The sequence below is a fragment of the Scleropages formosus genome, chromosome 15 (assembly GCF_900964775.1).
Source record: "Scleropages formosus chromosome 15, fSclFor1.1, whole genome shotgun sequence".
Taxonomy (NCBI): domain Eukaryota; kingdom Metazoa; phylum Chordata; class Actinopteri; order Osteoglossiformes; family Osteoglossidae; genus Scleropages; species Scleropages formosus.
This window is the reverse complement of record NC_041820.1, coordinates 27,076,018-27,090,061: the sequence shown is the minus strand read 5'-3', so window position 1 is coordinate 27,090,061 and position 14,044 is coordinate 27,076,018. Positions and strand designations below refer to the sequence as shown.

Here is a 14,044-nt window from a genome sequence, read left to right as displayed (position 1 = left end):
ACTGATTAACACCAGATTTGTCTCCCTTTATTAAGGACCACTCGAACATTAGTGCCAATCAAGGCTGCTGAGAGAGGAAGTTTCCGTTCATTTAAACGGACCTCTTTAAGGAGGAGGAATACAGTATGTTGATTGTTAATCAAACAGCCACAGCACATGACTGCCAATGATGGGAGGCTTGTGTCAGTGCAGGGATGGGGCACCTCTCTGGGAGGGACGGGCTGGCTGCAGGAAGGTGGGTGAGGAGAGCTTCTCCAGTCCAGCATCCAGCACGTCCAGGTCGGATGGGGCTTCTCTATCCCATCCAGGTAGGAGATTCGGGACACCCATTCCTGGTCCACACTCCCCCTCAAAGAACCAGTCACTCTGCTCATCATCGCCTGCAAGGAAAAAGAAAATTCAATAGCTCAGTTGCACTATCCTTCCACACATAACCACCCATCGCAACCTCCAGATGTGACAAAGCCAGTCCTGGTTCACAAGGGTCCCAGAGCTGTTCTTTTCAGAAGGCTGGAAAGAAGCTTGTACAATGTTTGCAATCTCCAGTTTAGACGCTTATAAACTCTAAGCAGAACAAGAAGAGGGGAAAATGTTGCTTTTGCTTCCACTTCAGGAACACCACCTCTCATTCACAGGGCTTCAGTAACACTGATGGCAAACACACAAACACCACACACGCATCCCAAAAGCTACATCCACAGCCAGGAAAAGGAAGCCCCTTCTTGCTTCCAGAAGCAGGATGTTAACAAACCCCCCAAGGACTTTCAGCTCCCAGCAGATGTCCTCTCCGTAGACCTGTCAGTCACCGGAGCAGGAAGGCCATGCCTCTCACAGTCAAGGTGTAGTGACAACTGTTAAATCAGAGCTCGCCTTGTGCCGTCGCTGCTAATGAGATTAGCCAGGCCTTCAGCACTCATTAGCACCACCTGACAGCATCTCGTACAAGCCGTCTGGAGCGCCCCCAGCACCCCGTGCAGCCCATCCATTGTACCTCAGCATCCCCACCCCTATGGCAGCTACACCACAAGCCTTTTACCCGTAACCACAGGACACCATACAGGCACAACGCAGCATTACTGTCACTTCCACCGTAATGACTGGCTAGTGATGTGGTGTAATATTACAAAAGGGTTACCTTGTTAGGAGCCTATTTGCATTGAAATGCATAAAAACCCAGGGATGATACTGTTTAACACAATAATTGAATTGTGTTCATTTGCATTTTTGCATTTAAATGGTTTCACGGATCAGCTAATTGAATGCTGTTTTCAAATTAGAGAGCATATTACAGGTTATTTGCGCTTTTTTTTTTAACACATTTTTTGCACACGGTATAACTTTTCTGTATTCACACAGATTGAATGAGGCTGCAGTGTGTGTCATATTTCACAAAAACTCAGGGAAAAATATGCAGATGAAAATGAATAACCAAAACCAAATGTACCAATAAACAATGTACATAACTGGTAATACATGATCATTTGATGTCTGTTTAATATGAATAAATTTGGAACTTTGCAACGTGCACACAGAACATGTGGGATGTTTCAACGTGAATTATTAAAAAATTTAGAATAACTTAATGCACATAACTAACCAACGATTAAAGATGATCATGGGTTTATTACAGCAACAAAACACGAGTCATAAATATGAGTTATAGGGAAATAAAGAGTTTACAGTTACCTTGCCTTCCTTCATCATTGGTGAAAAGCCCAGGATCACTGCTACACACACTGCTGGTCTCACTGAAATGAAACAAAGGAAAAGATATTTGTAATATTTTGACACAATCAGCTGAGCGCACAAAACTGTCCCAAATTAGATGCCTTTGAAAAGGATGTTCTTGGTGTAAATATGGGCAAAAAAGAAAAAAAAAAGAATATGCACAAGCTGCAGTGAAGTCAGGAGAACAGTAAGGAAAACATACATATTTCTTTAAATTAGAGGAAAAAAAGTTCCTCACAAGAAACCCTAAACCCAACACACAACACACTCGTTCTAAGAAAAAAAAAAAAAAGATATTAGGACAGTGTGGACTCCAGTGAGATGCAACAATGTGGGCAAAGTACAGTCTCGTATCATGCCACCTTAATTATAAAGACAAACATTAGCTGAAAACACAAGGACAGCTTCCCACAAGTTGCGACAACACATGCGTGGCTGCGTGGGGACAGGGCTCTGCCATCAAAGCTCCTGAGTGACATTCACAACATAATTGAATCTCCACCGCTGTCAGCTCCAATCTGCGTCCCGTTTGCGGGAACAGTGGGCCCGCACCAGGCGCCCTCCCGCTCCCTCCGTCTGTCTGCGTGTGCCCACCCCCACCTCGCAACTGGCCAGCATCTGTTCTGAACGAGGCTCGCAGGCGGCAGCCCCCCAGCCTCTTTGTGTTGCCCCGGGGTGGCGCACCCAGGCCCTCCACCCAGCTGTCCACTGTACCCACAATGCACCAGCATCTGGATCCCATATGGCTGTGTCCTATGAAAAAATAAACTCAGTCTTAAAATCGGGAATAAAAACACTTGGTGGCCGCAATTTTTCCTGACGGTTTTGGAAGCCGTTTGCTTAGGTATGCGTGACAACACGCTGTTGTTCCTCTGCCATGAACGCAGTCACTTGGTGATGCTACACTGACGTCGCAGAACAAATAGCACAGACAGAACGTTAGTGAAGGAATGTCCATGAAACTCTTCCTTCCATTTTTTTACCGCACTGAGAAAGCACCAAAAAACCCTCAAAGAGGCTGCAGTTTTCCGAGCCGCTGGAGGATACAGAGACTATTTTGGCAAAACGAACTGAGCCTTTTTCTCCTCCCCACAAAGAGAAGAGCAAAAGGCAGGCTTCTGGGATGGTATGCAGTGAAGTGCTTCAGCTCCTGGGGGGGCTCTTGAGAAAGTCAACTTCGCCTTCCGAAACCAAGGAACAGAGACGGCCGCCTCTTCCGCAACAGCAGGGCTGCGCTTTTTGAACACAAAAGGAATAATGGGAACTTAAGATCTCTATCCCATTAGGCCTTTAAATTGTGGATATGTCAAGTCCAAAACAAATAACCACCTATGTAAAATCTCTGCGGGCCACTTGGCATAAAATGCAGGGAGCAGCACATGTAATTCTAACACTTTGAGAAGAGAGTTTAATTCAAATGCATAATAGGCACTCCTGTCGTGCAGCAGTTTCTCCCAAAGCGCAGGTCATGATGGGGTCGAAGGTCACTAGAACATTCCCATTAGATCTACAATGTGGATGAAATGCGGACAGTCGGTGCATAACCATTCTCACTAGCGGTGGGTCACGCTTCATGCACTCGATCACTATGTGGGTTACGGCTACAAAAACCCGCTTGTGAGAACAGCATACAACACATTCATCGTCATCTTCTCGTAAAACCGTTTAGTCTTCACTGACAGATAAAATCTAAAAATCACAACTCGGTTAAAAATTAAAAGTCCATTTTGTGTTACATATTAGTAGTGCAGGCTTGCCGCCACACTAAATATCCAGAGTAAAACCACCTTAAGACCACCTGTACATGCACTCCCTACAGTGCACCCTTGAGCACTGCTTTTGGAGGCAATAACGCCAAAATTTTATACCCACCAAGTTCTTAATGCATAACTTGACCAAACAAGCTGTAACAGAAACAAATACTAAGCACAGTTCATTGCATGGAGAACCTCTCTTTAAGAAACTGCAAGAAAGTGTGGTGTGCTTTGAAGCCACTTCTCAAATGTATTTATTTTAATGCATGTACAACAAAAAACACAAGTCTATCATTCGTAACCCTGATATTAATATCTGCCTACTTTAAAAAAAAAAATTAGTGGCTAAACGTATTATGAATGTAAATTTCACATTCATTAAGCAAGAATAAACAGAGAGGGTATTTTAATGGACAGTTACCTTTCACCTGATGCCCAAGTCACGCACATTTCACGACAATTATAGATACTTGTTAGGTATCGGTTTAGCACGCGAGCAGTTGACCATGTATGACCACTGTTTCTTACAGTTGACCGAACTAGCCACACAAACAGCTTAGGGTTGCGTTCTGCTGTATTGCCAAAAGCATGCATGTGGAATGCAATCCAGACCTTATACCCATCCTGTCCTCCACTCCAGGCAAATTCTCCAGCAAACCACCTCCTCATAAGCAGATGTGGGTGGGGGACAGTATGGGTAAAGTCAATGGGGACAGTTGGGGGGGCTTCACAGAGCCACCCCCCCACCCCAACCTCAGCTGTTCACTGACCTCTGGAAGAAGCGACACGTCTGGCCACGTGGCTCCCAGCTCTAAGCCAGCTGACAGCGAGCAGTCATGTGTCCCCAAAAGAGCAGACTCCCTACAAACAACGCAAATGAACCCTGTAAGGAACCTCTGTTTGCAGCACAGCCTCCAGCTCCCATGTTGGACTGCGTCTGCTGACCATAAGAACCGAGACACAAAACTATTTCCTGCATCAGAAGGCTTCTGTTACATTTCGTCATTCGACTCTGTCATTTCAAATTGTTATGAGTAGCTGATAATTAGCTTTACAATGCAACCTTTCATTCATTGAAAAATATGGGGTTCTGATAAGGAAAACTTGTGGAATATATGAAAAAACTAATAGGCATCAACAATTAATTAGACAAGAGTGAATAATTCATTCACCATAAAGGTGTAATGTGATGTTGTCGACACCAACTCTGAAACCGATTCCATTAAGTACTGCGTAATTAAAGCACTGAATAATTGAAAAAGGGATTTTTCTTCTTTCTCTGGACATGTAAACTTTGTTTTCTGTTCTGCCTTGACCTCATCTTATGACTAGTCAGAAAAACTGCAATGTTAACGTTTATAAACAAAATACAGATTACTTTCACACAAAACGTAGACAAAGAACTACACTTGAGAGGAAGGCAGGCCAACAAATCAGGCATAACTCCAGTGGTGTAGCTTCTACACTGGGCAAGCTGCACTAATGAAGGACTTGATCTCACTTGAACTGGGCAAATGACAGTGTCTCTCTTGAACCCAATATAACAGCCTCACCATCCACAATCATGCTGGAGACGTGTAGCTGCCTCCAGATGAGGGGAGATCATTAGGGTATAATCCCTGACCCCTGGGAAGGGCTGGCTGGCTTGGGCAAGATCACAGCATGGGCCGGATTACCGGGCCGTTCATCTCAGCTCTATGATGGTGATGGCAGGATTGGTGGGGGGGGGGGTCACTGATAACAATGGTGATGCAGGGCTCTTCAAACAAGCAGTCCCAGCCTAAATCCTGCCCCTTGTCTACGACAGACCGATTAAAAGGTTATTCAATCCTCCCTGTGCTTCGATAATTGGATTAGTCCCAGAGATTTTTCAAATGAACTTCAGTGCTTTGAATTTCCCCAAACTCTTTGCACAGTTTCCAAATTACAAAGTGAAGGCAGGGGGGTGATGGAAGGCAGGCTTGAGGAGAGACAAGGGTCCTCAAACCAAAGCTCGCTGCACTAACGCCAATGACGTGATGGAGGGTACTCCCTGTTAACACCCTACAAAAGTGAGCTGTCTCTCCTCGATACCGTGGTGCCAGTCGGCAGAGACCCAACCAAGAATGCAGGGCCCAGCTATTTGCCCTGCCTTTCCCTCTGACAACGAGAGACCGGCAAAACCGACTTGACCTTGGGAATGGAAGTATCTAAAAAGTCAGCTGCACAATAGGTATGAGTCAATGGCAAAAGAAGCTGTTGTTTACATTTAGAAGATTTGAAGCAACGTTAAAAGTTACTGCAACTGATCCGTCTGAAATCGGTTGAAAACGCAGCGATGAAAACACAGCCGTACCCCTGTAGTCCAATGTGTTTCTGTGAAACAGCTGTGAAGCCAAACACACACAGGCACACACAGACACACGTGCACACACAAACAGAGGTCCATTGTTTTCTCATTTGGGGCCCAACAAGAACCCAGACTGTGCAGCTACCAAATGTGTACCAGGCTGCATTCGGAGCACTGAGTTTTTTTCTAAGTGAAAAATGATTGGCAGCTCACTCCACTGTTTCCATTTATTTCTTCTCTGGAGCTGTTTTCTGTCAGAACGGGTATTGATTTTTCCATAAAATACGAAAACAAGTGGCAAGAGGGGTCAGCACAAATTAAACCAGAAGATGTACGGCCCTCCATCTCCTCATCATTGGTTACCGTACACCACTCTCCCCCCCCCACCTTCCCTTAAATGGACTGACAGATAATAAGATCATCAAGGGAAAAGCTCCAAGGAACCTGGAAGGCAGATGGCAGGATTCCTCTGACACTTCCTGGAGAAACTTCCAGAATTCCTGCCAGGGAAGGCAAAAGCTCTGAACCTTTGTGCAGAGGCAGTGTCTAAAACTGTAAATATTTAGGCCATCTGATGCAAACAGTTTCAAAGTTATTTTGCAGACATATGTCAAATTTTCACAAAATGCTGTTCTGCGCTGTTCTGGAAAAGCCAACAAAGAGAGTTACCACACTATTTCACAAACAGGGCAGGAAGAGCAACTCACCAACACCTTCACTTATAAAAACCTGCAAATCCGCCCTGTGAAATTGCAAACTGCTGACACAGATACAGAATCAGAAATTAATATCTGTACTAGCATTGCTTCATGAGCTGAAAAAAACAACACAAAAATATGTCCAAGAATTTCTCAATTCCATTTACAACCTTCGGTTAATGGACTCTCTTAATGAGAAAAAGCCGAATAAGTCAGCTGATAAAACATATGCTCCTCATTCCATCGTCAAATTCAATAGGTTCAACATTTACAAGTGATTTAAGCTTCACGTCTTACAAATGTCTTCACGATGTTTCAAGGCAACCCAGTCAATGCTTCTGCAACGTGGCACAGTTAAAATCAACAGCCACTCTAGTTTATGGCAGTAGTTACTACTGCTCCTGCACTGGAGGCTGGCTGTGTTTTGATACAACAAACTGAGCAGACACCATGTCCAAGGGGGCACTGAGCATCCTGCTGCCCCCAGTGAAGAAAATGAGCTCTATTTCAGGAAGATCGATGTCACCAAAAACCTGATTATCCATAATATTACTGAAGACAAAATAACAAGCTCAAACCATGCCTGGAGGTGACTGCATCAAAAGGTCCACATTATTGGGTAGCTCAGTGAGAGGGATGATAAATGTCAAAAGACATACGCATTCATTTTTAATGTTTATGTAGTATAATGGAATACACAGGTATCGATGTGACTGTTTCAGCTGAATCTGTACTGAACACTGCAAGTGTGATTTAATAAAGTGACCTGATTAGATCCTTTTAAACCCCTTCCAGTTTAATGGCCTTACTTCGAGTTCTGACACACACACACACACACACACACACACACACACACACACACACACACATCATCTGTCAAGAAGCACTAGACAGAGGTTCTAACCAGGTAACAGACCAGTGGAAATGACTATCATTAAAGGGAACATAGGATGCACTGCGGTGCCTTGAAATCTGGTGATCCCCTCCAAGGTACAACCTATGGCTCGGTAACAAAGCTTGGCAGAGACGAAATAAAAGGAATCATCCGTGACACGGAATGAACTTTCCAGTGCTGTCCCCCTTTGGGGCCTATAATGTATATAATGTAATGCCCTGGTGTATAGAGGCTCAGCGTATGAATGCTCACTTGAACTGGAACTGTTTATTATTATTATTATTATTATTTTTATTTTTTATAGAGCGCTCTTCTCACTTAGTGACACATAGCACTTTAACACAGGCATACAGCAAGAAAAATTATTCCGGTGTTTATTGTGTTTGTTACGGTATGATTTATCTCCATCTATCCAGACTTCTCTGTCCATACGTACAGCTAATCCAGCAAAAACTCTCTAACCACATGAACCATTTCAGTCTCCCTCTCAGATGGGCGGCCAGTCGCAGTGAATGAACAAACAAACAGCTGTGTGTACAGGCTGGCGATGTTGGGAATGAATGACTGCATGCAAATTAGAGGACAAAACTAACATTGCAAGTCGCCTTGTTGCAAAGCATCAGCTAAAAAAGAACGTTTAAATTTGGAAGTGTGCCGAGTGTGACGAGATGTTGTGATGTTAACCGAGTTGCGACGTTAACGACAAGGTGCCATATTTTGTGTGGAAAAACCTGTTTTCCTACTTATTTCCTACCACATCACACATTCCAGTCCTCACTCCAGACACTGCTGAACTGTGTCCGATGCCTCTACTTTGACAGTCCATATGAATTGTGTCTTCTGCATGCATACATCCCTTACACAGCAAACAAATGAGCTGTTCAAAATTATGAAACCTTCCGAGACTAGATAAGGGTAACCAGTGTGACAGGTAGCACATGCGATTGGACATGGGTTCAGCTCCTGCTAAGTCTGTGCGGAGTTTGCACGTTTCCTCCAGGTGCTCCAATTTTCTCCTAGGTTTCAGCTGGACTGGTCACTCTAAATGGTCTATAGTGTGTGCGTGTGTTACATTGCTCTAAAAATGAGTGAATGACTGTAGGGAGTTTACTGTACTGTATCTAACAGTGTAAGTCACCTTGGATAAGGATATCAGCTAAATACTGCATAGTGATCACTGTGGGTCACTTTGGAGAAAAGCACCCAGTAAATTAATAAATGTAAATATAAATTAAGCCTAGAATAACGTAATTAAGAGTTTTGTATATTTTTCGTTATTTCTGAGCGGACTTGTGTCGATCTGTTAAAGGGTCATAATTTTCTGCACAGTAAATAAAGGAAGAGCTTCTTCGGTCTCCAGACCTTTCAAACTATTCGGGAACAAATTAGGTTTGGATAAAGCGGGATGAGCGTATTTGTTGTCTGAATGATCGGGTCTGTGCTGCTGTGATGGTGTGACGGCAAACAGGGCATCTGACAGCACTGCGGTTAAGGAACTGGAAATGAGACTAAAAAACAATCCAGAGTGCTCCTAAACATGGGCTGTTTAAAATATGAATTTCAAAAGTATACTCTGTTACACTTTTTAATTCAGTGCTTCAGCCGACCCTTTTAAGCATGAAGTTATAGCTGGCAGAGTATTATGAATATGTAATTTTGTTTCAACTAATAGTTCAAAGAGGAAACTGGTTAGCAAAGAATGTACTTAACGGCATTAAGAAATGGACGGACGTTTTAAAGCCAATATCAATCAGCTTGGATAAAGTTTAATAACCTGTTCACAGTCAAGAAATTTCACATTGACAATAAAGTCCAACAAGAAATACTATGTGGATGATCAGAACTGATACGTAACTACTAATGAGCAAATGCAAAATTAATATTCGACTTTTAAAACCATATTTAGAGAGCAGGGTTTTTATACTGAAGCAAATTACCTCTCCCACAGCCCATCTAGGTCCCACCCAAGACCCGTACCAACACTGTGGCCACAACTCTGGACCCTCAACCAATAGCTACCGCACAATCACACGACAATAGGTATAACGTGTCATAGAAGACATTCAGGAAACACATTACTCAAGCCTAACAATGCTTTTTTACTTTTCTGCTTTTGTAACATTACCATTTTTTTTACCCATAATTTTTTTTAATTTAATTTTTGCAGTCATATTATCATCATCATCATCATCCATTTAACTGCTGCTTTTCTCCAAAGTGACTGACAATATTAAGCTTCTTAGAATGGTTCAATGATTTACCCATTTATGCAGCTGGGTAAATTCTTTTTACAGGGGCAGTTCAGAGTAAGAACTTGCTCAAGGGTACGACAGCAGGACGTGGGATTCGAACCCAGGTTGCGCTAAGTACATTTTGTAGCTACTTATTCCATATAAGCATCACAAGAGACAAAAAGGCGGGGTTACCATTCAGACATGTTTTCGTCAGAGGCCTCTCTCTGGTCTTTTGCCTCCAACGTGATCTTGTCCTTCCAGCATTCTTCAGTGAGAAGTCCTGCGGCACCTGCCCCCACCTCTCGGCCACCCCCAACCCAGGTGCCCTTCTTCATTTTGGAAAGTCGTTGCTTCTTGGCTAACTTGTGGCCACCGGCCCGTTCTCTGTCCAACTCCGAAACCTTAAGCTTCCGCTGGAGGCTGACAGTCACGTCCGAAGTCATGCGCTTGACCTTGCGGCGGCGGCGCAGAGGTCGGCCTGGTGTGTTCTCAGTGAAAGAGTCAGACTCGGCCCAGGAGTGCTGCTTGGTTTTGAGAGAAGCAGTGGCGACAGAGGAGGAGGAGGAAGGTCGGCGCTTGGCTACCACCATGTCATCTGAGTCACTGAAAATGGCAGCAGCGGCCGCATTCTCGCGACAGTCCTTGGTCACTTCCTCCGGGCTGGACTCTGATGCCTCGCTGAGGCAACGCCCATGCTCTGGCGGATGCAAAGAGGAGTCGCAGCGGCGCTTGCGGCCCCGTCTGCGTCGGATCTGCCTCCGCTGCTGAAGTGGGCTCAGGACCATCTCCTCCCACAGCTCCGAGGTCTGCTCCAGAGCAGATGCTAGATCATGCACCAGCTCATCCATTGTGTTGCCACCTACCTGCAGAGGGTGCAGGAAGACATTACTGACTTGAGGTGTGTAAAACCCTCACACACTTACTGTATGCCTGTCTAATGACACAATTTGAGAGCTGCGATGACAACCTATATAAGGTCTTTTGTTGACCAGTTGCTGAATCAAAATTGTCCTTGGTGTGCGTTTGTGTGTGGCTGTCCTGTGATGACTTGATGCTCCATCCAGGGTGTACCCCACCTTGCACCCAATGCTTGCTGGAATTGTCTTCAGTCCATCAACTGGATGAGTTGTTTCTGGAAAATGGATGGATGGATGGGATGGGATGGATGAAACGTAAGCAAAGATGGTTGAACATAACGCTCAACAAATTATGTGAATCCATACTAACTTTAATACTACAGTAAGCTCTTTCTTCCCTTGAGTGATTTATATTAATGTGTTCCTGAACAACTGTTGCTAAGGCAAACGGGAAAACTGACAGTGCAGTGTTGAACAACCAAAAAAAGTCACCCATAATTCCATTTAATTTGCTCAATTTTCTCTTAATCATACAAAAAAAGGACAATCCCAGTTCAGTACTTTGAGCTTCTTATCTGTTTTAACAGTCTTGTAATGTGCCGCTCTTGTGCTATTTCACAAAACCATTGGTTTGTAAAAATAAAAACCATTAGAAACATTTTAAAAAACCCATAAGTACAGTACCCTACCTCATGCCCTATGTGTCCGGGACAGACTGCAGACCAACGCAGACCCTGGACAAGCAGTTACTGATAACGGATGGACCGATAATTACCCTGAATGTTGAACGCTACTGAATACTTCAGCGTGAAAAGTTCAGAACATGGATTTTTGACCAAAGGTTGTCAGTTTAAGGCCTACTTCTGCAATTGCTACTGACAAGATACTCACACTGAATTACTGCAGTAAAAATACCTGACCGTATACAAGCCACAAATACCATTATCACTTTGGATAAAAGCAAAAGTTATAAATAAAAAGCATTACGACACACACAATGTAAATATCACTGTAGATTTAGCAATGGTCATATATGTACTCAAAAAAATGAGAAAGAACAGGAAACTGGCAATCAAGAAAGATGGTTGTGTGGTGATTCTCATTTCACTTGCACTGTTTGTGTGATCTGTGTAACGGAGGAAAGTGGTTTTCCAGTTACTACTTTGTATTTCAGTAGATAGGTCATAAACTGAACGTAAGGGAAATTAATCTTAAAAGAACATTGCTGTAAATGTAATACTCAATGATATGGTAAGGGATGCATTCTGTTCATTTTCACTCTGCGTGACTATGCTACATAGGGTTTCCCACCTTAAAATCTGAAGGTCTCCGGTGCGAAGCCCCACTCATGCTGACTGGAAGTAGGAAGTAGTACCCTGATCAAGATAATCGCAGTTGCTGCAGTAAGACAACTCTTCGCTGTACAAACGTGTAAATCACTGTACACTTGCTTATGTGACAGTGTAAGTTGCCTTGGGCAAAGGTGCCGCTTAAAATAAAGGTTAATAATGAATTACATAACGTCTTAAACGTTAGGATCACTCCATTTATTGACTGCTCGGCAAATTACAAAGCAGAACAATAACTAAGAAAAGCGGGTTGAGCGGTGGTCAAGTCCAGATCCTATCTCCAAGTTTCAGTGTGTGCCATTTCCACTCTGCCTCATCTCTGGGGCTCACTGTTTTACTGTTTGACTGAATTTAACAGTCCCTACATCACCTCAGCTGTCTTTCCCCTGAAACATTTACAGTACACTTGTCTATTTAGCCGACCAACAGCTTTCTGCAAAGCAACTTGCAATGTTAAGTTACTTAGTGGATTACCCACTTAAACAGGGGCGGCAGGTAGCACAGTGGTTAGGACCTAAGGGACCTCCCAGTGTCGTACCGTTAAGGTAAGTGAGATGAATGAATGAATGATCGTAAAAATAGGAGTGTTGATCATATTTACACTGAATTACTGCTGATCGTATCACCACTGAAGCTGGGGGAGCCGGGCCTTAGGCACATCCAGATCTCAGGGTTTCTGCTTCCGCGCCCCCACATGCGCATCCCGCTAAGCATCAATAATAAACCACACACAGCTGCTGGAAAGCTCTTGACTCGTTGTGAAGCTATTAAACTGCCGTGAGCCAGGGCTTGTCGGGACCCTTCCGGACCCTGATGGGAGATGAGCAGTGAGTAACTAGAGTGAGCCGCGCGACTTCCGGCCATGAGCCTGATGAGGCCAATCCGTTTCTGCGTGAACGAGCACGGCCTCCTTCCTTCACCTCCCCTCTCCCACTAACACATATTGTCCTCACTATTACCAGTATTATTTATTAATACTGCTGAACCCGGCCAAAGCTAATTGAAACTTCGGTAGGGAGAACGATGGAGGAAAAAAACAGATCGTTTTGCAGGTCAGGGTGAATCATTTGAGTGTCTGAAAAGCATTTTGAACTCGAAAACAGTCCGTATGGGGCAGACCTCTTCTACTTTACAGACGGAGTTCGTTTTTAATAGCAATTTCGGTGACTTTGTTTGTTTCATTCATGCCTCCGACCTACAACAGAGCAGGAGGAGAGAGAGGTGTCCTCGCAAGCTGCTGCAGCTCAGCTCTCAGCTAAGTTCAGGAAACACGGGGAGGAGATTTCGTAATTCACAGAAACGGTGCGCTGAAAACGAGCGAATGCGGTTTAACTTCGTCTTCGCGCGTCTCTAACGGGAGGTAGGTCGCTGTACCGCCGCTGTTATTTCAAAACTCACCAGCCGCAGTTCCTGCTTGTTGTGTTTTCGCAGCTGAAGCCCAAGACGCACTTCCGCCCCGCACCGGACGCCACTCGGCGACTTCCGCCCCGCTCGCGCGCGATGACGAGCGCGCGGTAACGTTCCGTTACGGAGCTGATTGTACGTTTAGCTACACAGCGACTTTACGTGTTTCTTCTCTCTTTGTCCAAACCTTAGTAGTCGGAATCACTAGTTTACCAGCTTGCCCGGGATTTGTGGAGTAACAATATTGTGTCCAGACTCCATGGGGACATAGACATTGCTTTCATCAAGTCTTAAAGCCACATTCATGTAGTTTTTAAACAAGCAGTGACTAAGTTGGATTAATTACTTCAGCATGCCAATATAGAGTGTAAATATCTGTTAAATTCACTACAGGCAGACAAAAAGTTATTGCTTTATTATTATTATTATTATTATTATTATTATTATTATTAATATCACTCATGTGTATTACAATTTCTTCTCTCCATCTGCATAACAGTGATTTATGAGAGAAATTTTAAAGGCAGAAAAATTCCTTGTTTTCCTTCCTGTTATTAGGAGTTCCTATTATACTGCGCTAACAAGCAGTTTATTCACATTTTTGTCCAAACTCGTACAGCAACAGGCTGTTCGTGCTTCGCGCATCAGGTGATCGGGATATATACCGTGTTTACCGTGTATGATCGTGTTGCCAAGTGCAGCGATAGCACGGGAGGTTTCGTATGAAACGGAACATACAAATAATGGAAGTTTGCCTTGGAGCCAGCGCATGGCAGAATTGAGAGAAAAGTCATTT

General features: G+C 43.9%; 1 protein-coding gene across 5 annotated transcripts in view; it reads right to left on the bottom strand.

The window, feature by feature from the left end:
* The window catches only part of LOC108930725 (G patch domain-containing protein 2-like), a 33,582-nt gene extending 20,264 nt beyond the window's left edge, over window positions 1-13,318 (bottom strand). The window contains exons 1-5 of one of the 5 annotated variants that reach the window (XM_018746115.2): window positions 13,243-13,318; window positions 11,807-11,871; window positions 9,831-10,501; window positions 1,687-1,748; window positions 204-380 (exon numbers count right to left, since the gene is read on the bottom strand). In XM_018746115.2, coding sequence (XP_018601631.1) covers window positions 204-380; window positions 1,687-1,748; window positions 9,831-10,501; window positions 11,807-11,845 — 949 coding nt within the window. In that variant the 5' untranslated portion in view covers window positions 11,846-11,871; window positions 13,243-13,318. Of the gene's footprint in view, window positions 1-203; window positions 381-1,686; window positions 1,749-9,830; window positions 10,502-10,605; window positions 10,771-11,806; window positions 11,872-13,242 lie in introns of those variants that run through there. The other 4 variants (XM_018746116.2, XM_018746118.2, XM_018746117.2 and 1 more) reach the window with 4 other exon arrangements.
* Window positions 13,319-14,044: the final 726 nt, after the last annotated feature.